At 40.1% G+C, this 27,388-nt stretch overlaps 2 protein-coding genes across 2 annotated transcripts; both read left to right on the top strand.

The window, feature by feature from the left end:
* dhrsx (dehydrogenase/reductase (SDR family) X-linked) lies at positions 1-27,388 on the top strand. The gene is made up of 7 exons (XM_029257726.1): positions 1-100; positions 7,277-7,384; positions 9,301-9,369; positions 19,381-19,482; positions 21,190-21,397; positions 24,763-24,970; positions 26,764-27,388. The coding sequence occupies exons 1-7, from the start codon at positions 1-3 to the stop codon at positions 26,959-26,961; spliced, it is 993 nt and encodes a 330-aa protein (XP_029113559.1). The 3' UTR covers positions 26,962-27,388.
* Positions 77-4,130, top strand: LOC114912174 (zinc finger BED domain-containing protein 1-like). The gene is made up of 2 exons (XM_029257725.1): positions 77-100; positions 1,798-4,130. Exon 2 carries the CDS (start codon positions 1,851-1,853, stop codon positions 3,912-3,914), a length of 2,064 nt encoding a protein of 687 aa, XP_029113558.1. The 5' UTR covers positions 77-100; positions 1,798-1,850; the 3' UTR covers positions 3,915-4,130.

Here is a 27,388-nt window from a genome sequence, read left to right on the forward strand (position 1 = left end):
ATGATACTGCTCATGCTAATTTTGCCCGTTTTGAAGCTTTATTTAGTCGGCTTGAAAGTCCTTCTCTACCAGCTTTTCAACAAATCTTTCACTTTACCAGGTTAGGTATAATATGCATACATTTTTCCACGTCACGGTTTTACGAGTGGTTAACTTATCAATGATTGCTTTTGCCTTTTTCGGAGTGTGGTGAAGTTTCATTGCATAATGTGTTCTGAAGTTTTTGTCTTCTTGTAGTAGCTGGATCATGTCTTGCAGTTGTGGTGTTTTGTGTCCTGCCTCTCAGTTCCAGAGTCAGTGAGAAATCTGACAGTTGACATGGTCCATGGACCGGCAGAAGAACATCATGGGCAGGAGCAGTAGTAGGCTGTATAATAAATAAACATTATCTTCAACTTTTACAGTGGTAAACACATCCCATATATCATTTTCTTTTCTTTATATTTTAGCAGATGGAAGTGTTATGTTACCAGTCATTCCAGGAGAGTGATGGTGGTGGTCTACAGCACAGGGTGTGATTGCTTTTCAAAAATGGTGTTTGCTGCACAACTTAGGCCTAAAATACATAAATTGTTGGTTATTATTGTAGATCATAAAAGCACTTTAATTTGATACTGCTTTGTCTTGCGTGTGTAGAGTGAATATTAAAGTAGATGTAGTGTCTGAACAACAAATAAAATTTGTTTCTCAGAATAATGATCCTTTCTTTTCATGTAATACGCTGATTGAGCTTTTGTAAGGGTATGCAAAAAGGGACCTTTGACTCAAATATTTCTGTATAAGATGACATATTTATGTGTTCCGTCTGCTTTTATTGGCACTTTGTGTAGCAATGCATGTTGCACAATGATGGCTATAAGGAATTTAGTTTTGAAATAATTTTTAATGAGTATATTTCCTGGAAAGCTATTAATTACATATACTGTAAAGAAATGGGGAAAAGAATGCATAGTTTAGTCTGTTAAAAGATTTAAACAATGTAATTTGTAACCTTCAACACATTTAAACTTGATTTGGTTTAATCGGCTGCTGATTTTCACTCAGAAGAATTATTTTTGGTTTCGGTAGAGTTTCTACAGTTGTCACTTGACTTGTTTTTGATTTGTTTAAAGATTGACAAGTGGTTCTCCAGAGCAGTTTCTGTTTTTTAGTGGTAGTCTGTGGTCAGTATGACCTTATAAACTTCAGGCCTTTTTGTCTTTATCATGTGCCTGCTATTTAAAGTCATCCTGCATGGTTTTATAAAGTTGATCATAGGGGCACTTGACATTACCATTACAACATGTGAGAAGAATTTAGTTGTACCTCTGGATTTTTATGATTTCACTATAGAAGGTTGTAATAGCAGAACTCTGTTTTTTCTGGTCATTTTCATAAACAGCCATTTTAAGTACTGCTTACATCTAAATGTTTGTCTGAATGCTTAAGTGTTCAAAGCAAAAGTAATTTATAGCAGAAAATTTGAGGAAGAGATATTAAGAGTAAGATTAAGTTAATTGGAAATATGAATTTGTCAAATTCTTAAATGCCTGTAATATTATGTGATTGGACAGGTAGAAAATTTTGTAAAGCTGAAACCAGATCCAAGAATATAGTAAATTATTTATATATACACACACACACACACACACACACACACTATTGTTAATGTCCTCTCTTGGTAAAGAGTTGAGAAGTCATACCTTCAAAACAAACTGAATTTTGTGCCTGCATGTTTGGAAGTCACATTATTATTTGTATATTTTGTATTCTAGGAGTTTTTAATATCTCACACTTTTATCTCACTGCCTTTGGCAGGTACTCTGTAATGAGTGAAGGTTCATAAAGTCTTCTCTATTCTGTGGAAAACAATGGAAAGTAAAGGTCCCGAGTGCTCCTTTTCAGACCTCAATCTGGTGGCTCACCCAAGAGCAAAAAGCAAAGTGTGGAAGTACTTTGGGTTTGACACTGATGCTGATGGATGCATATTGCACTGGAAGAAGATATACTGTAGGATATGCATGGCTCAGATCGCATATTCAGGGAACACTTCCAACCTCTCCTACCACCTAGAGAAAAACCACCCGGATGAATTTTGTGAGTTTGTGAAGAGCAACACGGAGCAGATGAGAGAAGCTTTTGCCACGGCATTCTCCAAGCTAAAGCCAGAGTCCTCACAGCAGTTTTCTCAGGACACAATAGTCATGAAGCAGACTTCGGGATATGAGATAAGGAAGCACAATGACCTGACCTCTGCAGTCATCAGCTTCATCTGTGAGGGAATGTACCCAGTCTCTGTTGTGGAAGAGCCTTCTTTTATAGCACTTTTAAAAACAGCTGACCCAAGGTTTGTTCCTCCCACCAGAACTGAATTGACAACAAAGGCAATTCCTCAAAAGTACTACCTAGTTCGGGAAGCTGTGTTCAAGGAACTCGCCGATGTAGTGTGGTGTGGTATCTCTACTGACTTATGGAGAAGCCAAGCTCAGAACAGAACTTATATATCTTTGTCTGCACACTACTTGAACAACTGTGGTTCTAACAGTCTTACCATGATGATCAGATGCCTGAAAACATTTGAAGTACCAGAAGAAAATGTTGCAGAAAATATCACTCGTTCACTGTACGAAGTATTTGTGGAATGGGGTATTAATCCTAAAATCTATGGTGCCACTACCAATAGTTCCCCTGATATAGTGAAAGCATGTTCGCTTCTTGATCTGTCTGTGCAGATGCCTTGTTTTGGATACACTGTGAATCAAGGTATTAACCAAGCTTTTGAACTGCCAAAGCTTAGTGCATTTTTAGCTCGTTGTCGGAAGGTGGTTGAATACTTCCAGCAGTCTGTTGTAGCCATGTACCTTTTGCGAGAAAAGCAGAAACAGCAAGGCCTAGCCCAGTCCATGCTCATTAGTGACAGAGTCAAATCATGGGTGAGCACACTGGCTATGCTTCAGCGGCTTAAAGAACAACAGTTTGTCATTGCTTCAGTGCTGGTAGAAGATAGCAACAATCACCACTTGATACTAGAAGCCACGGAATGGAGCACGGTGGAAGGCCTTGTTGAACTTCTCTTGCCTTTCAGACTGGTGGCAGACATGATGACAACATGCAAGTACCCTACAATTAGCATGGTGAAACCTGTTCTACATATGCTGCTCAATACAAACCTAAAGGTAAAAGAAAGTGATCTCAAAGAGGTTGGCATGGTAAAGGAAGTGATTGCTAAGGTACTGTCCACCACCTACCAGGAGATACCAGAGATTGATATGTTTTTAAATGTAGCCACGTTTTTAGATCCCCGTTACAAGAAACTTCCATTCCTTTCCCCCTTTGAGCGTTCCCAAGTGGAAACGAGAGTTGTGGAAGAGGCCAAAACACTTCTAGAGAAACGGAAGGAGGAATGTTCTAAACATGAAGAGCCACTGCATTTCTCAGAGGGACCACCCAACAAACGGCAAGTTCTTGAAACCCCATCGTCTTCCAACAATGCCAGCAATCTGTTGGCTGTTATTTTTTGCCAGTCAAACAATGATGAGAACCAAGAAGAGCTACATGCCCAGGTCTTGGAAGAGCTGAGTAACTTCAAGTCTCAGAAGGTCCTTGGTCTTAATGAAGACCCTCTCCGTTGGTGGTCGGATCGCTTGGCCTTGTTTCCTACTCTTCCCAAAGTGCTGCAAAAGTACTGGTGCATTCCAGCCACCAGCATCCTACCCCAGAGACTTTTTAGCTCTTCAGGCAGCGTTGTTAATGGGAAAAGGAGCCGACTTGCTCCTGCTCACGTTGACCAGCAGGTTTTTCTATATGAGAACAGTCGGAACTTGTTTGAGACTGAACCGACTGAGGAGGATGAGGGGGAATGGGGTGTAGACCATGAACAAGGAATAGGTTTCACTGATGGACTAACCATGCCAGACAAGGAAATGGTACTGTGATCACTGATCTGCATGCTAGACATACAAATCTATTTGTTATTTTCCATGTGTAAGTCTAGTGAAAACTTTTGAGTACACTTATTGGATTTTTTTTTTTTCCCCCCCCCCTCCTTAAGGCCGTTAACTTCAATAGGAAATGAGCTGACATCTTTCCAAGCTCTTCTTGTAGGACCTGTACCAGTACTACCCAGGTTACCTAGCAGTACACAACCTTTTGATTAGCATAATATATTGCTACATACAGTAATCATGAGAAGATTGAGTGCCAGTTACGGGGCAGGTGCACAGCAGGACTGAGGCACAGGACAACAGGCATTTTCCACAAAACAGTTTCAACCCTAAATAACAAAAACTAGAAAACAGCCTTGTTTTGGCAGCAACAAATCAACCCAAAACTCACATCTTCCCTCTTGAGGCTTGTTTATAAGCGCTCCATCCAAAACACCACTCCCAAAGTCTTGAAGCCAACTGCCTCTGTACTCCCTCTTATTGGCCGTGAGTGGGTGCAGCTGGCTGTCATTTTTCATTTAGGGCAGAGATGGGTTTCTGGGAGCTCTCCATCATGATACGCCTGCCCTGGGTTGGACTGTTCACCGGCTTACAGTGTAGTTTGGTGTTTTTGTTCTTTCAATGGCTTATATCTGCAAAGCTATGCAGATTCTCAAAAAATTTCATAAATGGTCTTGAGGTGTTGCCCCCTCTCGAAGGTGACACAGCTGTTGTATAATGTATTTGTTGTTCAGAATTATTTATCATGGTTGTGATCATAATAACTATGAAGAGGCTGCTTCCTCAGATTGGGGAAAAAGGTGGGGAGTGTGGCACTTCACTGGTAGTTAGACTATATTGGTTTATGTATTATGTGTATTTTATTCAGTGAATATGCTGATACAACCTTGTCAGGTTAATTTCCAGTACAGTAATATACACTCCTGGTCTGTTTTGCTTTCACTATATATCCCCTGTAAAGATTGTTTTAAAATGTTTAGATGAGTTTGTTCAGGTATTACTTAATGAATAAAACATTTGATTTATCTTTCTGTTTTGGACCTTTGGTTTTAGACCCTTTATTGGATAATGAGGAACAATTAATGTATTAATCCAGAAATGTTTTGTGATGTACTATTATGTGCATTTAGTATTTAGTTTTTTACAATGAACCAAGATTTAAAAAAAAATGCTGTAATGTTAAATGTTTGACTGGACATTTGTAAATATTAATGTTATCTTAAATTTTTGTCAATGTTCCAAATATGGGCTATAGTCCTATTCTCCATTTAAGGGAGAGAAAATGTAGTGCATTTCTTTAATAATTCTACCATAGCTATCACAAAGGAATGCAAATAATTTAAAGAAAAATTGGCTTATGAAAGGTTATGTTGGAGTTTTTTTTTTCTTTTTTTTTTTTTTTTTGGTTGATACATGTAGTATTGGATGTGTCATTGCAGTCTAATTTTTAATGGTATTGTAATGTGTACCATTTTGCAAAAAATTCTGTATCAGGCTTTAGACTGTGTGTTATATAAGTACTGAACAAGCTAAATGCCATTATAGTACCCTAAGTGTTAAAAAGAGATGAGCATTTTTCTTTTAACCACAAAATAATTTTTTTAAGGGCTATTAAAATGTTAGTGGATTTGAATTTTAGTCTACAGGGAGTCATTATGTACAGTCAGAGCTTTCATTTCCTTTTAATATAAATCTTCTCGATAAGTTAATTGTTCCTTTAGTGCCCGTTTGAAAATATGAAACATTTAATTGATATCAATGAAATTGTATTTGAAATATTTCCTATTTATATTCTTTAACTAGCAGGGTTTTTAATAAATTTGTTTTCAAGATAATTCAGCTTGATTGCTTTGTAAACCAGAACTGTAGATGTTTCATAAATCATCCTTTATAATGTAACATTTTGCTTCCCTGTATTTGATATACAAGGCATATTGAGGATATTTCACAGGTATACAAAGCCACATCAGATGTGTGGACTGCTGAATGGCTATTAAATTCTCTTCAAGACAAAATCTATGGAGAGGATTAAATGATTGTCTGTAAATGTAGACTGTGTAGAGATTTAGAGAAACTTAACAATCGTTTTGTACTATACAACAGTTTGTATCAGTCAGATTTCTAAAATGCTCATTGTTTGTGCAGGTGGTAGAGGCAGCTTATGGTTTAATGTGCAGATGGCATATCATTTGGGCTTGAATAATGTGGAACATACAGAAAATAAGGCGCTGTAGTTTTTGGCAGTAATTTATTTTTGCTGAGTTTAGAAGCTATAACATAGCTTGAAGTGTAGTGTCCTATGAGACCTTGTCGCTTAACTTATTTTTGATATAACTTATTCTGTTGGTTTAAGTTTCATATGAATTTGGAGTGGAATGTGAAACGTGTGGTTTGAGATTGCGTGGACTAATGAAAAAAGTTTCTCAGAAAGGCCTTTCTTGATTACATATGTTTGCAAAATTTCCTTGATCGTTGTTATAGAGAAGTGAAACAAATCCAATATTGTTAAGACCCTTCAGTCAAACTCCATGAAAGCCCAGTTGAGTCTTAGTGTTCTGCTGGTTGAGGCTGTTTCTGAACTTTTCTGTAACAAGCAAAATTTTGGTGACTGCAGTTGGAGCCATGGATCCAGTTATTGCATCTTCACTGGGTAAATTATCTATCCTGCTGATATGTTTTTATATTTCCAGATTTGTTCCAATGCAGACCAATGATTGAAATTTGCATCTGATAACAATTTACTATACAGCTTTTGCTGTTATGAAAAAGTAATAAATATATTGTTGTGATAAAACAGTTGTCAAATATGTCTATCTTTATTGGTTGTTCATACTTATCAACTGTTTTTAATACTGCATTTAAGATCAGCAATTTTACAGTAGACTGCCTTCAGCTTAAGCTAGTTATCTTGTGTAATTGCACAGTAATTAATATAGACTTAGTGCAAATATAGGATTAATTAATGCCAAAATTCTCAAGTGCATTAAGACCACATGTTGGTGTGAAAAACTGGCTCCTTTAGCTCTTTAGATGCTAATTGATTTAGATACTTTATACTTAACCGTTGACCTGAATCAGTTTTTATCATTGGCCTTGTGGTTAAGGACAAGTTTGGGGTTCATCGTGAATCCTTTTTTAAAAGTGCAAAGTACCTGAACTCTGCAATTACTGTACACGGTAAAATTTTGCATTATCTCTTTACTAAAACCAATGTAGTAGGACAGGGAGGCAGATGCTTGACTAAAAGGGGTAATTTAAAATGGAGAAGCGTTCCTAAACAGTTAATGAGATGATTCTGCAGAAATTAAAGGAGCACTGTTAGATATTTCTGTTTCTCCTTTTGCCTCGTACAGTTTTTCCCAAACAAATTGGAAGGGTTGCCATAGTGACTGGGGGTGCCAAAGGAATGGGATATGAGACAGCGAGACATCTGACAAGCCTTGGAATGCATGTGGTAATAGGTATGGTATGCATCCTGCTCAGACGCCTTGGCCTCCCTCAGAAGGCACCTGACAATTTGAACATATTAATTAAAGGCTGTACTAACAATTAAAAATTAACATTTCGGTGCCATTCTTTATGCTTTTTTCATTGCATAAAATATCTTTCAGCCACCTTGTTTTAAACTTATGCTTCCTTCTGCAAGCACTGTTCAAGGTAGTTAAATTTGTCTTTTTTTTTTTTTTGTGTGACTGGATTTTCATTTGAGGAGTTTGTGGCCACAGCTGGATTGTGTCCTTGTGTTATTTCCACCACTGTAAATGTTAAACTATCTGAACTCCCACCGAGGTGTAATCCAGACAAGATTCCAGCGAAACACACTCGCTGTGCTGCCCTATTCCATGGAGAGGCTTATGAAGCTAAATGACCATTATCTTCAAAAATAACTTCAGGTGTTTAATCTCAAATAAAATCCATTTGAGTTTTAGCTAAATTTACAGTAAATGTCATGACCTTGTAAGTGGATTATTTAGCTATATTTCATCATAATTACAAGCAAATTAAGGAACTAGGTTCAAATGGAAAGCATTGGACTCTGTATGTTTATTAATATGCAGTATTTATATTTTCATTATAGATTAACCATGAAAAAGTAACACGATTCAAGACAAATAGTGTTGTTAGGATCTTCCCATAAATCTCAAGTGGGTTTTGCTCAGTGGCTGAAATTAAGCTTTGAAAACTTCCTTTATTCACAAATTGGTCATGTTTCTCCAGCTAACGTACCCTTCAGAGAATGTCTTCTGGTTTTAGCAAACCATTCTCCGTTACAGCTACCTTTGCACGTATTATGATGCAGTGAACAGGGAAAGGCTGCATATTTTAGATGAGGTCTGCAATCTGTCAATGATGAACTCTTGAGTTTCATAACCTTCCCTCCCTTTGCGTCCTCTTTTGCTGTTCACCAAGAACACAGAATAGCACTAATCACATGTTTTATGATGGACTACATCCGATGAGACTTTTCCACCGAGTTTAACAGCTCCAGTATCTGAAGAACAGGTGTCTCACCTTCCATTTCATCTTAACCTTTAACACTTTGTGATGTATGCAGTTATGCTTTAATGATCTTTTAGCGTTTATAGAAAATCGCTTGGGATATTCTGTTAAATACTCAGTTGCAAGTCTGAGTAGCAAAAATGTGGTTTTTAAGAAAGAAAAAGTGAAATTATGCAAGCCTATTGAATGTGAATACTTGGTTAAAGATTAATGTAAAATTGCTCCATGCAGAAAATTTCTAGTTCTGTAGTCATCAGCCCTTCTGCATAATGTTTAACATTTATATGTACCTCCCTTATGCATATTAATATTGATTGTGCATTTAATGGTAAAAGTTTCCTGAAGAATTAATTTTCCTAATGCAGTAGTTTTTGAGGAACCCAGCACTTTTACTCATGTTAAAAATACTCGTTACATTACTTCATTCAGTTTTCTTTTCCAACTCCACATGAAGCACCACATTTTGTTTTGTTACTGCAGCATTATTTGCTTTGCCAGTCCAACCTTGGTGTAGTTAATATAATCACTTAATTAGGTAATAGAATTAACACCCACTCTGAGCCAAATATAATTTGTCTCAAATTATTTCCTGGGGGCACATTATAAATCAGCTGTTCAGCTGGTGCTGTTTACTCTTTTTACAACATCAAAGCGATTGTATATTTGTCTTCACGTTCATTTTGCAAATATTTTTCGTTATATTTAAAAAAAAAAAAAAAAAAGAGTTCATATTGGATATCCTGACGACAATTCTTTAGTCTATTTGAGAGGGTCCCTCTGCTAGTAGCCTTTCCCACCACTGTGTATAAGCAGCAGGGGAGCGGTTTGCTGCATCAGTGTTTTGAAGCTGAGCTCCAAATCCTCATCTCTCCTTCAGCCGGGAACTCCGAAGAGGAGGGTCTGGCAGCTGTGAGGAAAATCCGTGAGGAGAACAGCAAGGGAAAAGGTAATTCCTGGGTTTGTCGCAATGCTGATCAAGCTGCCGGTTTTCTCTCTCCATTTCTTCAACCGGTTCAAAGAATGATTCCTTTTAACTAGGACCTTTGCAACTGTTTGGATGACCTTCCGGTGAGCTTTCAACGTTATTTTGACATATAGTGGCTCAGGCAATCATGAAAAAGTTCACTTTCGCCATATTTTAACAGATTCCTGCCTCTAGGGTGGTTGGAAAGACTGAATAAACCTTAAGAGCAAATCTTCAGGGTACAATAATTCCTCATTAACAAATCACCACTTACAATTGTTAATCTACCACATACAGTATGATCCTGATGAATACAAAGGTTTTTCGGGACATGCAGTTGGAACAATACAACCAAAAGATCTAGATGTTCAAACAAGTTTGTAAAAATATTGCGCTAAATTAAATGCTGAGCTAGTTAATGGGGTTTTTCATTACAGTCCTGGAAGTAACCTGTCTTAATATAAAACTAAAGGGGAATAATAGAAGAAACCAGTGATTCCATCTTTATTAAATACTGTTGATTTATTGGCACAAAGAAGAGGCCTATTCAAAGGTTTATGGTTTATTTTTTTATGAGGAGGTCTCTGTGGGAATGAAATAGGCCCACTTCTCTGAACACCCTTCTTTGTTCCTGAAAAAGAATAAACTGACTATTGTTGTGTCCCCTGTATTTCTCTTCATTAGAGAAAAGTGTCAATTTAGAAAGCCCAAGACAAATATTGAGGCTACAGGGGCATACAGATGTTTAATTCTCTACAGTCATGATTTTCAGCATTAAATGTGAAATTGGCTCATTTGTATTTAATAAAAGACCTTCACGGCAAATGTCCTGCGATGATTATCCTCACTCTGTCCCCAATTCAGAGGACATGGTCTTGAAAAGCCATTTTCTGCGCCGCTGTAGCGGGGGAGGAAAATCGGGCCCCGATTCAGGAAAAGCGAACGTGTCCGGAGAAATCAGATTCTTCCAGGGACGCGGTGAACACCGATAGTCAACAGTGAGGATATCGGTCAGGATGTGTTACTGCGACTCTGTCTACGCATTGCCTCGAAGGCATGTCAAATCCTGTCATTCTGACAAACTGAAGTTATGGTGCGTAGGGCCATCGACACCAGCTTCGCAGCATAACGGTCATGTCTTTTTTACCTCAGCCTTGCACACTGGCTGCCGTGTAGCGTATTCGAGGTAGCTAGTTAAATTGCGAGCTGCAATTTTGCCATGAATTAGAAATAGTTTGTTGTGTTTGGATACAATGCATGAAAAGGAACAAAGTATTTAGAATGAAGCGGATTAGGGGTTTTAAATCAAAAGGAATAATTATAGGAAGTAAGAAAGAATTCAAGATTTAAATAGGACCAGATTAGTATAACAGAATGCTGGAGGGAGGGGGTGACTAGCCTAATTGATTGTGATTGGTCAGTTTTGGGAAACAATGCAGTTTAGCAGCTCTCGAGAAAAATCACTGGTGCTCTACCTCACCGGCTTCGGACGTCTGTAGGAGAAATTCCAAAGCGGTCATGTGGACGGTCCGCAATGTGCAGTAGAGTGTCCAGCGCTTGTCCCTGTTCAGCTGCGAATTTAGGGGCACCGAGTCCTGCTACGTAAAAGGCGGCCAGTGTCCCTTTCCATTACACGTTAGCATGACAGCACTTTTATCAGAGGACATAATGGTGACTGATTGAATGAGGGCAAGGCGTCGAGATGCACGAAACCACACTGTCGGAGAATTTGCTTCATAAAATGGGGAACGGACAACCTTTGCCCTCGGCCTGTTCTCTTCCAGATGCATTGTTTACTGAATGTTCTCTGTATGAAACATTACTCATCCGTTAAACACGTTTAATCTGCTTATATCCCCATGGCTTGCTGCTTACAGTCTACCATGTGCTGCTGCCTGTGCAGGTAGGCCTGGGATTTTAAGAAAACATCATACCCTCCTTTTTGTTATTCCTTGTGGCAAATGTGCGACTTCTGCAGGCAAGACGGTTCTTTTTTGAAGTTTGCCTCCTGTTCCCCTGCCAAATCATGCCTATAGATGTGTTCATTTCTGCTGTGTCCTACGTGATATTATTAAACGTGATCATCTGAGGTCTCTGTGAGATGTGCTTCATCCGTGTGATGAACAGGATAAGGTATGTGCAGCAGCCCTTTGTGATTGTGCCTCTTTAGATACTAGTTAATGCCAGCTTCAGTTTCAAGACAGCAAACTCCAGATCCAGAGCATTCTGCTTTATCTAGTATATTAGTTATGTAGCTATTAGTCACCCGACCCCTTTCCCAAACTGCCTTATAATGCTAAACATACTAGACGAAGCTGCTTAGTTATTTACCCGTTTATACAGCATGGTCATTTCTTCTGGATCAAATCAAGGTAAGCACTTTGGGAGAGGGTTCAGGCCCTTGGAATGTTACCTTTTTCCCCCGTGCAGAGCCATGTAGAGATGTTAGTTGTGAGTCAAGCATGAGAAAACATCTCAAGCTTTGGATTATAAAAAAACTGGAACTCTCTGGCTAAGCAGTATTTCTCCGTGGGTCCAGGAATTTCCCCGAGAGAGGGACTTGTTCTCGCAGTCATTTCTGTGTGGTGGCCATGCACAAATGCCGTCAGGTGATTATGTCTTGATGAGTTGGTGGGTTTAAGCATGAGCTGGATTTAGACAGACAGTCTGCTGTTATTAGTGGGTTTGCTTTTGCCTTTCTCACTATACAAAAAATGTACTGGATGACCACTGTATGTATTTTTGATCTTTTGGTTGCTGAGGGATTAAATCTTATCTCTACCACGATAACCTTTTTACATTTAGATGATGCTTTTTTCCCAAAGTATCTTACAATTTTAAGATACTTGGAATTACTTAACCATTTATACAGCTGGGTAATTTTTTCTGGAGCAATTTAGGGTAAGTGTCTTGCTCAAGGGCACAGAAGCTGGAGGTGGGATTGAAACTATTGAGTCCAACGGCAACAGCTCTAACCACCACACTACTAGCTGTCCTGAAGAGCTTAAAGTAAAAAAAAAAAAAAAAAAAAAGTCTCTGAAGAAGGGGCATCCTGTGAAGAACTATAAAAAGGCCACCCCCAACATTTCTCATGGGGTGGCGTTTTGAAACCAACCTCTAAAAATTTCTTACCCTCCACTGATTTTGTTGGACAGCAAAGTTGTTCCTTCACAAGGTTTTACTTATTCTTTTTTTTAATTGATTATATATTTGTATAAATCCTACAGTATGTTGGGTATCATAGGCACCCAGTTTCTACTGAGGTTGCAAAGGGGGCATTTATATGGCTGTGGATCAATCCAGATGAGCGGTAGGTTAAAGGTAGTTGTACCTGGACACAGGCCGGGGTCTGATCAGCCCCGGTTGGGTTGCCTGGACGAGGTGCTGAGACGGAAGGACCCCAAAGCCCCCAATCACGCCACGTTATATGATTGATGTCCCCAGATGCAGCGCAAAATTTGCGATATATGAAATTTTCCAGGAGAGTTCCATCATGAATATTTACATTTTTCTTGGTTGACAGTCCACCCTAACCACCCCCAACCCCCTTCGCTTCATACCATTAGTTACTCACTAGTTTTTCCTCACCTCCTACTACCCACAAACTGAATTTTGGCGAATATTGTGTGCCGTGTTCTTGTTTCTTATATGTGACACCTTAAAGGGTATATGATGGGAGTCTCAATACATCCAGTTAACTCATTTTTAGTACAGTGAGTTGTCTTTAAACCGATGCACAATGTCTCCATTAGGTTGACGCTCTCATTATTGAAAATTAATGAAAAGCCAACATATTTAGTACATAGTGATGAATGCTAGCAATGATAAACCCCTCTGAATCTATACCAGGATGATGGGACTGGTTCAGTGCAGATATGTTGCCTGCAAAGATTGACTGTACATGTGCAACGAAGAAGGCCAGAGCACGGTAGAGGTGAGATGAATTCTCATGAGGAAAGACCCACAGAATTTCCAGCATCTTTTTTCCCCACTTTCAAAAGTCCAAAGGCTGATATTTCTGATGTTGAAGCTGAGAAGAGTTTGACTGGCTTGTAGACTTAAGACTGATTGCAGCATGTGGTGGCCACCCTCGTCTCGCCCTTATTGATTTCCATGCCTCTCTCGCTGCTGCCAAGGGCGATAAATCTTATCGTGGCTGCTTGAAATCTTGAGATTTATTATCCCAGTATGTTCTTGGTTTTTATTTTTTTTTCTTTTCTTTTGAAGAGCATCAATTTGCCCTCTGATAGATGGATGGACAACCTTGCTAGCAGGCGCCTGACGGTGCTGTCAGGAAGAGCGCTTGGAGGTTAATTGAGGAGCACAGATAATGTTGGGAGACGTCTCTATTTTACGCTTTGTAAGTTCAATGCCTTTGTCTGCGCCTCTGTCTGCGGGATGCCTGCCACTGTCTCCGGGAGCTTCTGTCTTGGTTGCTGTCACTAACTTTTTACAGGGCTCTCTGGCACTGACACAACCCTCTGGGCTTTACTATCGAAGCCACACAGTTAAGTCACATATTTACGCATACATAGTTTTGTCCGAATTAATGCCAACTTTAGTATCACACTAGAACCTTGTGTTGCGAACACCTGAGTTATGAATTTTGAAAGACACATTTCCCAGTTAATTAATTTTGTTTCAGTAACATTTTCTTCACTGATTTGGTGTATAAAACTTCTTTATTTCTGACCTTGCCGACATCTGAAGTGAACGGACACATTCAGAGAGGGCGGACACAGAATGACAGAGCTTTTTCAGACAGATTTCATTAAGTGTTTTTTTTTTTTTTTTTTACTGTAGCTTTATCCAAGACTTTTACATCGCAGTGTTATTTTTGTTGCTGTTGTGTTAATAACAGCTCTAAACTGCTAACTGGTTGTGTTCTGTCTGGAATGACCTGTATGGGGTTGAGTGCATTTGTGTAGTTGTATGAATTGTTGTGTCTTTGCCAGGGTTACATAAAACACATTTAGGAAAGTAAAATATCCACATATGTGTTAAAAATACCTCTGTGCTGAATTTATCTGCAAGTTCTACAGGTAAATCTCCACTCTGGGTCTGTATCTATGGGTGTATATTCAAACTTGAATGAATCAATTCAGTGTCAGTTGATTTTTTTATTAAGAGATTTGCCAAGAGAAAGATTGTGACAATTTGAGAAATTCAGTGGTACAAGAGGACCAGTACTAAGTCTTTTTGAAGTGTTACCAACTCATCTGGAATAAAAATATGCATTTCACTGAAGTGGGAGGCTGTTGAATATGCTTAAGGAATGTATAATTTAAATGTAAGAATCCCTACTTGGAGGAAGAAAAAACAATGTGAGCATGTCTTGTAAGGTGGTCTTTTAGTACTCGTTTTACCAAATGAATCTGTACGACATTTGCTGCATAAGCGAAGGCACAATGCAGAAAAGCTCATGTTTGACTTTATCCTTGGAATGCGTTTGGTTAATCTCATCTGTATGATGCAGATTGATGAGACCAGATATGTTCTTCCTTTTTGTTTTTTCTTCTGTGAATCTGACTAAGCTTTGGTCTAGAGCACTGCTTGTGGACCTTGTCTTTAACAAAATTATCTTATAACTTTTTTCTTTTTTTCCTAAATTATTGTACATCTAGCAGTCCTCTGGCAATGGTTCTCTCATCTCAAGTTACTGCATATTAGGTGGTACACTGGCATTCTGTGTACATTGTTTACATGAAGTAATGTCTACTGTTAATAGCCCTAGTGTTCAATCAAAAAATTTCCACTTGCTACAAATGATGAGCGCTCAGTACTTGCACATTAAACACATGTAAAAACCTCTGGTTTCATCAGTGTAAACATAGCACCCTTTACATTAATGGGATGGTTCGTGTGCTGAAAACATTTTTTTTTTTTTTTTTTTTCTTTCCCCCTTCTCTGGCACCCTTCCCGGATGTGCTTCCTTTTAACAGATTTTAGGTCAAATCACTTAAACTAATGTGACTATACAAGGTGCTTCTACAGATTATCTTTCTATCCTCATCCATGTAAGTGCCTCCATACTGAAATATTAAATTCATTATTTAATTGAGCCATCTGAAATGACAGAAGCATTTTTCTATTCTGGTCCTGAGTTTACCAGGGATGGCAGTACAGTAAGATGTGCTTGTCACCCACATAGCGTACAATGTGTTTAAATACATAATCCGTGTGTCTGCGTAATCTGTGTGTTTTCTCATTTCTACGAAATACGGCAGCAAAGATGTATTTTTTCTTTAAGGCCGGAAGAGATACAGGAAGAGAATTAAGAGGTCATATGCGCTACTGTTTTCTGTAAGAGTCTATGTTAAATACTCTATTTGTTATGTCTTTTTTCACCTGTGAACTAGAGGTCAACTTTGTGGTTTGTCTTTCGGCAAACCTTTGTATTCTTTTTCCTAAGACATATATTTCTAAATGTATCCTAATACAAAACATTCCTGCAATTTACTTCCTAGTTTACTATACTTCTATTTGGGCTATTAGCATGTAACTATGTTCATCGGTTTGCATTAACTGCCAAGGTGCCCTGAGAACATTGTTCTCCGTACTCAAGGGCTATACAAGGAGGAGGGCCCAGGTGAGGCAAACAGCCCGTAGGGGCGACAGCTGCCTCCTGCCCAGGAGAGCCACACTGAGGGTGTCACATGCCTCTCCTACTCATTCAGCTTCATGGACTTGAGTTTAAGTTGAGCTTATTATTTTTATTGTTGAAAGTCATCTGCAGCATCCATTTATTTATTTATTAATTTATTTTTTTTTATAGCTCCTCCAGTCTTCTCATAATTTTGCTTTTCCCTCTTTCACCCTCCCCCTTTCTTCAAGTCCATGGAGGTTTTGTCATAACATGTCTTAAATTACTGTCATTGTCCATTTAGTTTTGAATTCCTCCTGATGTTTAGACAACTTGTTGCAGGCTCTTGTCTTTGGTCTACATCACCAGTACAAATCCAGATCTTTCAACAACTTTTTTTTTTCCTTGCTAATTACATCTGGCAGTGATTACAACTCTAAAAATGTGTGATAAGTGACAGTAATGGGACACTAGATAACAGAATGAACGGAGCATTTTTTTTTATTTTTTATTTTTATTTTTAAATTACTGTATGTCTAATTGATGGGTGTTTTATCAGTTTTTCTTGAGGGACTCCCTTGGAGAGATCCCCTTACCTATCTGCACTGCAGATCTGTATTACAGGTAGTTTGTTGCGCTTTGAAAGCAGCGTGGGACCATACTTATTTACTTGGACCTGAGCCCGAATGGAAATTGGTCACCACAGTGCATTTGACTGCTTTGCTTCACTTCATGAGCCCAGTGTGCATCACAGACTTTTCCATCCATGTGTTTTCCATAGTCTGACTCTAGAGAGACAGACACTTCCGCTGGTCCTGTGGGCTTGTGTGAGTTCTGAGTATATGCTCCCTGTCAGAGCGTGTACGGATTGTCCAGATCCCTGTCCCGGAGGCCAGTATCTCAGCATGGACAGAGTCACAGAAATGAGCTTGGAAAAATCCCGCACACTCCATCAGTTCCTTATCTGTCAATAAATGCCGGGCAGCCCCTGGGAGTCAGAGGTTAACACCACTCTTTTCTCATCTCAGAAAGGATAATCATAACGGCATAATGTAATGGGAAGAGGTTGCGTATATTTCTGTCACCTCACCCATTTTTTCATGGCGGAAATGATTTAGTGCCAAGATTAGCAAACGTAAATTTCCAAGACGCTGTAAGCTACACTCATATATTACATAAAAATTTGCAACGAAGTGGTTCCTCACCCAGAAAGGTGAAACTAACGCATCTGTTCCAGGCTTACATAATGGGCTGCCAGCAGCAGGCACCTAGTGCGCTAACCTCTGCATGCCCACACGTGGATCACGACCCCATGTCTTCTTCACTTACGGTGCTTGTGAAGGTAGAGGAGTCCGCAAAGTTCTACTGCCTCGTTTTCTCGTGCTGTGGCTGAGGGTTGGCTTCATACTAATTATTTTGATAGCAAAAGTCAGAAGAAAACTTAACTTTCGGTGAGGTAGTTGACACCAAGTGTTCAAAGATGTATAAAAAAGCAGCCATTTTTTCTTAATTAATTCAAAAGACTGACACTGCCATTTTTCCACTTCAGTGAACAATAATGGGCATCATGTTGCTGTTAGATTTTGCACTTTCTTTTTTCTCTCTTTTCTTCTTCTTCTTTTTTTTTTTTTTTTTAAAAAATGCTTGCCAGATTGGCCTCCTCCTGAATCGTAGTTCACCATCCTAAAGATTTTCCCATCGTGTTCTGATATAGTTGCCATGTGCTTTCTAAATGTACAGTGTGTTGGATTATTAATGATAACTATGACCCTCACTGAGGAATATGTGTTAGCAGCACATGCAAGGTCATGATGGATCAACATCTTGAGTATTTGCGTTTCCTACCATGAATGAGTAAAACGTATTTAGATGTGTATTTTTCCACATTACTTTGAGTGTAAATAACAGGCATGAGCTGATAACAGTGAGCTGGAGGTGGTCCTCCTGGCCCAACCCGTACCTGAAAGCCCAGGTGCCTGTGCTGAAGGCTCCCAGGAGACCATCCTTCAGTGCAACAATGGCCTGGGACTAGCAGAGTGTGGAAAGGTACAGCCTGCCAGGCGTAACAGATGCAAGGTCTTAAACGCATCACGTCCGTTAAAACAGCGTGCAGCGCTCAGCGGGCTCCCATGTAAGCACCGCTATCTGCACGGGACAAGGTCACCTAGAGCCTCCTTCCAACTAACAGCGATGTTGCACGGTAAAGCATCCTCCCCCTTCCCTTCCACGAAGCTGACTCTTGTCACTTTACCTATGGCAAGAGGCTTTTTTATGAGCTCTGTGGGCCTGAGTTACCCAGATCCTGGGCAGCCGGGCAAGAGTCCTCGTTAAATTTATTGTCTCGTCGTAACTTAATATGCTGCGTATGTCAAATCATGGATTAACGTTCTCTTAAGTGGCCATGAGGATATGGATATGATGTGCCAATAGTGGACCTTCTTTACTCTTTTCAGCGAGTTTTATGAAGAGACAAGTAAAATGCAGGAGAGATACACAAGATGTTTTCTTGTCTCCCGATGCCGTTTAAATACGAACGTAGCATGAGTATATAACAGTACTGATATTGGAACTTGGTATTTTTTTTTTATTTTAATACTCATTCAGATGTAGCTTTTAGTGAAATCCTGGTACAAACGTGTTGATAATGTGTGAAGCCACACGTGCCGCGGCTTAGATGATCTGCCTGTCATGAAGTGAGCCTTGCGAACGCGTTCTGGCACGCAGTTGTGAAACTGATTCCCATGTAACGAAAACAGGCTTGATTCACCCTGCCGATGAGAGCCTTGGTTTGTGTCAAAGGCGCTCCACGCGCTTTGACTCGAGCATCTAAGCATTACCATCCTAATAGAATCGAGTGATTGATGGATCAAATTAGAGCAGACGCATTAACATCCGAGAGAGCGTGTCTGCAATTTATTTGTCTGGATGTCAGCCTTGTTTTCTCTCACTGAGTCATTGTGTGAATTCAAAGTGTCCAGAGGACCTTAAACTCAGTAGTTAATCAGGCTAAAACAGAAGGTCAGATAGCCTCACCAGTCAAAATTATCTAGATTATTGGAAAAGAACTGCAATCTGATCATGGTTTAGTATGGAATGATATTGCATATACATTCACTTATATCAAATCCTTTTCCTTAGCAGGAGAGGAGGGAAGAGCTTTAAATATTCCATTGGGCATTATTTCTTGTAGCGTTCATTTTCCTATCTTTGTCAGATACATAATCTCAAAGTGGTGCCTGATCACATCATTTAAAATTTGTCGTTTCAGTGCCCGATTTGTCCATCTCAATTTAATGTAGAATTAATGAATTTTTTCCAGTATATATGTGTGCGATACTGATTTACGATCCATTTTATTTATTTATTTATTTATTTTTCTTTTTATTTATTTATTTATTTTTTTTTTACAGTGGAATTTCAGTTCCTTGACCTGTCATCACTGAAATCTGTCCGTCAGTTTGTCCGGATGTTTAAAGACAGGAGGCTTCCTCTGCACATCCTTGTCAACAATGGTAAATATTCCTCATGTCTCACAACATAAACACTGCTAAAGCTTGTTAATGTTGGGGTTAATACCTCACTGATGAAGACACAATCCTTTTTAACCTAAATTAGAATGTGTTTGATAGTCAGTATGCCTTTTTCTGGGCATTGGGACCATTACGATGTATTCTGTTACCAAGTCAGGGGCTGATGATTTTTAACTTGCTTTTAGCTGTTTGCAGATAGTCCCAGATCACAATAATTTAATACTGCTCAAACTTCAGTTCTGTGTTCGGTTCATTAAAAAAATAAAAAGAAAAACATCCCTGCTGTTATTGAATTCTATGTATCAGTGGGTTTGTCGGGTATAATTTCTTGAACTGGTGCCTTGATTTATTTTTGCTGGTAAACGCACGCAGAGAATAAACTCCTTGGGCTCCTGTGCATTATGGAGGCACTGGGGCAGATCGCTCCTCATTGTTGCTGATAGCTGAATAAATAACGCACATCACCATAAGTGCTTTTATGAAGAAATAGCTCACTCTGACGACGGAGCCTGAAAACAAGGGTGTTTGTTTGTTCCGCACCACTGAAAACCTCATTATGATGAGAAGTCGTTGACTGACCTTGCAAGGGCTCAGTGCTCTGCTGAGCTGGGCCCACTGAACCGTCGGGTGCGAAGAGGAACAATAGCAGTTCTTAACACAGGAACTCCTACTGTATCTTCTGTCACTGCCTCTAGCCTCATGTCCTGCCTATTTCCAGTGAGCCGCTTTCCTAATTATTGAGCGGAGGTTCACTTTTTGCTGACATTTCGGTTTTTTCTGAGCACGAAGACATACAAACATACATATTTTAGACAAAATGAGACGCGTTTTGGTTGACTTGTAAAAGATGACTAGCTCGTTTTGATTAGGTCACGAGACTCTATACTGCTAAAATCTCCAAGCAATTTAATTCAGGTTTAATTTGGCGTGATTGATTAAGAGTAAAAAGTGTTCTGCATTTAGTAACAGGAAAAACAGTGCCATAATCCTGATTATACTACACCTGTAGGTTATTTTCCGGAACTCTATAATAAGTGGAGGCAAGATTAATTATATTCATTTGCATCAGTGGGCAAGCTTGTTTATGAATGGAGTATGAGTAAGAGGATGAGCTCTCAGCTTGAGCATGTGACTTTCTCACAAACATATAATTCATCCTGATTTTCCCTGGTCCATGAGCCTCCAGGTAGCTACATAGTGACCTGTTTTACTTTCAAGCCATCCAGTTTTTCATCTTTTAAATTACCTTTGGAAGCTGCATCTCAGAATGAAAGTGGATCTTGCCATATGTTGGATATGTCAGGCAAAATTGTATTTGACAGTGAATTGAGTTTTTGTTCTATTTACATTTTTGGAGGCTTTTTAAGTAAGGTTTTCTACAAATGAGGAATTTCAATGGAGTGACCTTTTCAGGATGTCTTGTGGAAAAGTGCAATCAGTGCAGCTTTATCTCCATATATCTTAAAAATCAGGATAATGGACCCCCCCCCCCCCCCCCAACTTTGATTCTGAAATAAAAAAGGGGAAAAATATATATGTGTTGGAATGTGGTTTAAGATTCTGAAATACTTTGCTGTAATTACCTCTGAGAGAATAACATGTGTCTTGATATTGAATTTCATGGGTGGCATGGATCAACATAGCTTCTGAGAAAGTTAACATCTATGTGTTTCTGACCTCTGCCCACAGCTGGTGTTATGCTGGTCCCAGAGAGACAGACAGAGGACGGCTTCGAGCTGCACTTTGGCCTCAATTACTTGGGTCACTTTCTGTTGACCAACCTCCTCCTGGACACACTGAAACAGTCCGGGAGTCATGACTCCTGTGCACGCGTCGTCACTGTCTCTTCTGCTACACATTATGTGGGAGTTCTCAACCTAGAGGACCTCCAGAGCAGGTAAATGTCTTGCCTATGTAGTGAGAGGAAGAAAAGGACACAGTGAGCATTCCCTATACTCCTGTTTGTAGTAAACTGACAGCAATTCCAGTTCTACTAATGGCTCTTAACACTCCAGAGGTATTGATTTCCGAATTGGTTTACCGAGGATTGGCCACTCGTGACTTGATGATTTGGCTTCTGTGAAATATGTATAGGTTCATAATTTTTCAAGTAATTCATCTTAAATGTTGTTACAAGGTACAGTTCGTAATTGAAATTGCATTATTTGCTTATGCAGTTTGTGTTCCTCTATGGGTGTGCCATAAATTGTCTGTCCGTTGGGGCGTGGGGTTGGTCAATGTTTGCTAAATATTCGGAGTAACAGGAGGTGGAGTTAGTGGCTGAAGCGGCTGTCATTCAATTTCCTGCAATCAGCTCCAGACATCAGATCTCATGGTTTACTGATTACTGTAATTCACTTCAGTTCACAAGGACTTTTCATCCACTAAATTCAAGATTCAAGTGTTGTCGTTTTAAACGTTCTCTTTATGCAATTCCATAGCTGTAAAGGGAAGGTATAATTTTTTTCATGTCTGATAGGGTACACTGATGCTTATAGGCAAATTTCCTTGAGAGTTAATTTTATGTTCTTTTGGTTCAACCGGGATGTAAGCATTTTATTTCTATAATTAAAACTCCCGCATTGAAGCACTGGAGAAATCTCCTGTCTACATACCAATGAGAAGAAATCTTGTCGTATTGTTCTCTTAAGTTTTTCGACTAGTGTTCTTTAAGGAAGGTTATTGTGGACTCATTTGTATGCACAACCACTTCTGTGGTACAGACGCACTGAAACAGATCCAATAATGGCCCAAATCACCACGTCATTCCTCACCTTAATTTAGTTAAGTATTGTCCTCTGCTAGAAGGGGGTCTCTCCTCTGAAGATCATGAGCTCCATGCAGAGGGTCCAGACAGCTTTCAAAAACTTTTTTTTTTTTTTTGACATTTTGAAGATCAGGGTGTTATCTGATGCAGGACTGTGATCTCTTACAGTAATTTATGTCAAATTGCTACTGAACACTAATGATTTAAAGGATAATTGGCTTCAAGGAAAGGGCTCACTCTTTCTTTTTCTCTCTTCCTCTGTCTCTCTCTCTTTCACTCTTTCTCTCTGTCTGTCTTTCTCACTCTTTCTCTTTCTCTTTTTTGCTCTCTTATCTTGCTCTTTCTCTCGCTCTTTCCTTTGCTCTGTTTCGCTCTTTTTCTCTCTTTCTCTCTCTCGTTCTCTCCCTCTTTTTCTGTCTTGCTCGCTCTTTCTCTCGCTCGCTCTCTTCCTCTCTTTCTGTCTTGCTCTCGTTCTCTCGTTCTCTCTCTGCCTCTATTTGTCTCACTCTTTCTCTCTCTTGTTCTCTCTCCCTCTTTTTCTCTGTCTTGCTCGCTCTTTCTATCGCTCGCTCTCTTCCTCTCTTTCTGTCTTGCTCTCTCTTGTTCTCTCATTCTCGCTGTCTCTGTATTTGTCTCACTCTCTTTCTCTCTCTTTCACTCTTTCTCTTTGTCTCACTCTCTTTTGCTCTCTCTTATCTTGCTCTTTCTCTCTCTGTCTCACACTCTTTCTCTCTTGTTCTCCCTCTTTTTCTCTCTCTTTCTCTTGTTCTCTCTCTCTCTGTCTCTGTATTTGTCTCACTCTTTCTCTCTTTCTCTCTCTTTCTCTCTTGCTCGCTCTCTTCCTCTTCCTCTCTCTCTCTCTCGTTCTCTCTCTCTCTCTCTCTCTCTCTCTCTCTCGTTCTCTCTCTCTCTCTGACCTTCTTGTAAAAGAGAACTACAGGTTTAGACCCGTATCCCAGGTTTCCACAGGCACGAGACAGCCTGTCCCTCATCCATTTTTTACGTGTTTTTGCATGTGAAGTTGTGAATCATTGCCCGAGGCAGGCAGCTGTCTAAAGATATTATGTAGGGAAAAACATGACTCGAGTGTCAGCGTTGTCCTCAACACGTAGCGATGATGCTTGGCGCAGCTCTGCTTGCAGAAGAAAAAGTAGTTCCTTGTTCTCGAGGGTGCTAACATTTTTAATTGTGTTAATTAAGAACCTTAACCCTAACCTGGTGTTCTGCTGTTTTATTTGTTTTTGTTTTTTTTGTCTGTTTCAAGACTACAACAAGCAACTGCCTCTCACTGGTTTCTTAGAAAGGGTACTAATAATGAGTGATGTGTCACACTGCCGCTCCTGAGGATTGGAGTGCAATTTGCAAAGCCCTGGATCTAGGCTTGGATCTGCCCCCCTCCCTTGTTTCTGTTGACTTTTTTTTCCTGGATATGTTTGTAACCTCAGAGAGATTGCCCAGTACTAGTCACCCCATCACCTTTTGAATGTCTTTGGTGACATCCCTCTGAAGAGAAGCCAGGGCAGGATGTTGATTCCAGAACAAAAACGGACGGAACTGAGACAATGGGGAAAAAACAGTTAGTAATTTTTCACATTGACTGCTTTCTTGCGGCTTTGTGAGACTGCAGCATGCTGGTCCCCTGCCTATTGGAATGGGGGAGGAAGGAAGATTCGTTCCTGGTAATTAGTGTCAGGACTTAAGTGCAAATGTGGACGTTAATTTGCGGTAATTGCGCAGCCTTGTATCGTGTGTGGCGGATGCTTTCCCGCAGCATCCCAGGGAGAACACCTGTTAGCCGTGGGCTGCCTCAGCTGGCCTGGAGATGCCAGGAGCTCCCCCAGCGGTGGGCCACGTCAGTGTTCTCCTTCTGTGCTAACCGCAGCTTTGTATACAGAACACACACACGCACGCGCGCGCGCACGGTCTGGCATCCCACTCACTCAGGTCGGAGCTAATTTCCACGACAGGTATGATGTCGTAAAGCTCAGCATTGCTTTCTGTCATATGAACATGTCGTTCAAACAGCGGTTTGGATTCACTGGCATCAAAAGACTCTGGAGATGTGAAGAATTAAATGTAGTTTGTAGGTCTTTTTTCCATAAGTGGTACTTAGAAAATGTTTGCACAGATTATGACATTTGCATAAATTAAAAAGAAAATTAGAAGTAATAATTAAATGTTCTTTCGAAAGATTGCAATATTAACCTAAACATACGTTTTAATGACACTTGTTCTTTTCTCGAAAGCCAGCAATGTTTGGTTTATATTCTAAGCCTCTTGCAGTGATTTGCCACTTTTTACAGCTGGGTCATTTTTCCTGGAATAATTAAGGGTAAGTTCTCCCCTCAAGGGTACTACAGCAGGCGTGCAGATTTGAACCCAGGTCTTTTGACTGCAAGGCGATGGCCAAAATTGCCGTGCTGTGCGATGCGCAGGTTTGTGCAAGAGTAAAGAGATGTAGCCTAAGCCAGCTTCTGCCATGTTTGATCCCTCAGGTCCTGCTACTGTGCTCATGGGGCTTACGCCCAGAGCAAGCTGGCGCTGGTCCTGTTCTCGTACCACCTACAGCAGAAGCTCACCGCAGGGGGTTTCCCAGTGACGGTGAACGTGGTGGACCCGGGCATGGTCAACACGGACCTGTACCAGAACCTGTGCAGTCCTGCTCAGCTGGTCAAGAGGCCTGTGGCCTGGTTACTTTTCAGGGTAAGGAGTTGGAGTTGATATTTTTTGGCTGAATGACCATCCTGTAAAACTAGGGCAACGGGAGTCTCTTTGATTGGTGTCAGAAGGGGAATAGCTCTGCATTTCGGGGTGTTTTTTAGCTTCTAAGTGTGGTACCCTGTGATAGACTAGTGTCCCATCTAGGGTGTACCTTACTTACCCTTCCACCTTGTGCTTCAGGGATAGGCTGCGGACCACTGTGACCCTGACTTAGACAGGCAATTAAGGACAGGAAGAGTGAGTGAGTTTTCCGAATGGTCCTTCGATTTCCCCCTGTAGTACTCCGTGTGCTCGGAGTCAGGGACTGCAATATTCTGGCATTTCTCAAGTGTTACAATCAGTATAACTTTCTAATATATTGTTAATCTTTGAAATCAAAATTTAATTTCCTTCTCGGCTGCATACTCTTATGAGATTCCCATGCAGACTTAAAAGATAAAGTGGACATTCTGTATCTCGTGTGTTCTCCTGCGGTTTCCTGACCTTAATAATTCTGTGAGGTGGACACTTACGGTGTTGCGATGGTTGTTTGTTGAAAAGATTGTTCACACAGAAAAATATGTCGTGCATGGAAATGCATTAGTGCATGTAACATTGAAAAAGGGAAATTCGCTAGCCTTGACAATGGTGCTTTAATTTATTATGGGCTTATTTCTGTATTTGTGTCTGAATACATATTATTCCACCTCATCTTGGAGAATAATAGCATTGCGGCAGGATTATTTACTGATTTAACTGATGGTTTTGGCCACAGGGACTTAAAATGTTATATACCATACTGAAGTCCTTAAAGTTCTTAACTCATTTAAGGATATTGTGTACCTCACAGTACCTGTTTCTTTAAATTAATTTACTATTTTTATCTGTAACTGATAGTTTAAATTTTGTTAAACTGCATTAAATGATCTTAGAGTCTCTATGATGACTCTATTTTCATGCAGGGAGCTAGAGTGGACGGTTCTTCCTAGCTAATAGATGGGCTGAACTGATACAGTAGTCATTACGTGGGCAATGTTCGTACATGTTGGTGAGGGGTGGGGGGGTGCGGCCAGAGGAAAGAAGAAGAGGAACGAAGCAAAAAATAACAGAACAATTTGCTGCGCTTCAAGGGCAAGCCGATTTGAACAGGAAACAAAGGAGTGCGGAGGATATGTTGCGTTTCCACGTCCAGCTCCAAAGCAGGTTTTATACAGGGATTCTGTTTCAACTGGGATTAGGTTGGTTAAAAGTCTACAGGCTACAGGGAACAAGGATCCCAGTGTGAGCAACAATCCACGTGCTCGATGCCATGTGCCGGAAGTTCGTCAGATCATTCCAGAACAATAGATCTCCACTCTAATTGACCTTTCTGCGTGGCAGTAACTTGGAACCTTATGACTTGCATTAATACAAATTATGATAAGAAACAGGGCCATGAGTTTTGCTGGTCCTTTCCCTTCCAAATGCAAATGTTATTTAAAATGAGCCTACGAGTGCTTGACTGCATGCCATGCATTTCAATCCAGGCCCTTCATAGCAGCAGCTTGAAGAAATGGCTACATGGCAGCACTAAATGTTTAAGGACTTTGTTACTGTCCCACTAGCCTGGACAATATGGTGATTATTGGAATCTTCAGCCACGTTATCACCTCCGGTCTCTTCTGTTATCTCTATGAAAATGTTTGGCTTGTCCATTTTGACATAAATGTTGCAAGTACTTAATCACATGATTAAAAAAAGTAAATAAATAAATGCTGCCTTCATGATGGGATGACTTCTTTTTTTTTCGCTACCAGACCCCAGCTGAGGGAGCTTCCACCGCCATCTATGCGGCTGCCTCACCCACAATGGAGGGCGTGGGGGGTTGCTATCTGTATAACGGACAGAGAGCACAGTCGTCTATCATCTCCTATGATGAGGACCTCCAGGCTCAACTGTGGAGGCAGAGTTGCACCCTCGTGAGTTTCCCCGTTGAAGACTATGGAGAAAATTGAGTACTTCCCCCCCAACCATTACTTCATTAAAAACTCACCAGAAGAAGCCTGCTTTTTGCCCTCCACCCTAGAAGATAGGAACCCATTTCCATTTCCGTACAAGGTGACTCAAAAAGAATTGAAACAATCTTATGAATAAATAAATCAGACACTGTGGTTTCAAATCATTCTCTTAAAGATTTCCTTAGCAGTGTGATCTCTGGCACACGTTATGAACTGAAGCAGCGATGCTTGCCGTCCCAGAATCCTGAAATCCGTAAAGACGCAAGCAATTAAACAGCGGGGAGCGTGTGGACCATTGCTGTGGTGGTAACTTCCAACCTTCATGAGAAGATCCACTCTACCATTCTCCTCAGTTGCTCAACCTGGTCACCAGTATCTGTGAACAGCCATGTTAAGATGCAACACAAACTGATAAAAAAAAAAA

This window comes from Scleropages formosus, chromosome 14 (assembly GCF_900964775.1).
Source record: "Scleropages formosus chromosome 14, fSclFor1.1, whole genome shotgun sequence".
Classification (NCBI taxonomy): domain Eukaryota; kingdom Metazoa; phylum Chordata; class Actinopteri; order Osteoglossiformes; family Osteoglossidae; genus Scleropages; species Scleropages formosus.

Coding starts and splice junctions, on each gene's coding strand:
- LOC114912174 (XM_029257725.1), top strand. CDS start 1,851: ATGGAAAGTAAAGGTCCCGAGTGCTCCTTTTCAGACCTCAATCTGGTG.
- dhrsx (XM_029257726.1), top strand. CDS start 1: ATGATACTGCTCATGCTAATTTTGCCCGTTTTGAAGCTTTATTTAGTC. Junction 101..7,276: donor CAAATCTTTCACTTTACCAG/GTTAGGTATAAT, acceptor TGCCTCGTACAG/TTTTTCCCAAACAAATTGGA. Junction 9,370..19,380: donor GGAGAACAGCAAGGGAAAAG/GTAATTCCTGGG, acceptor TTTTTTTTACAG/TGGAATTTCAGTTCCTTGAC.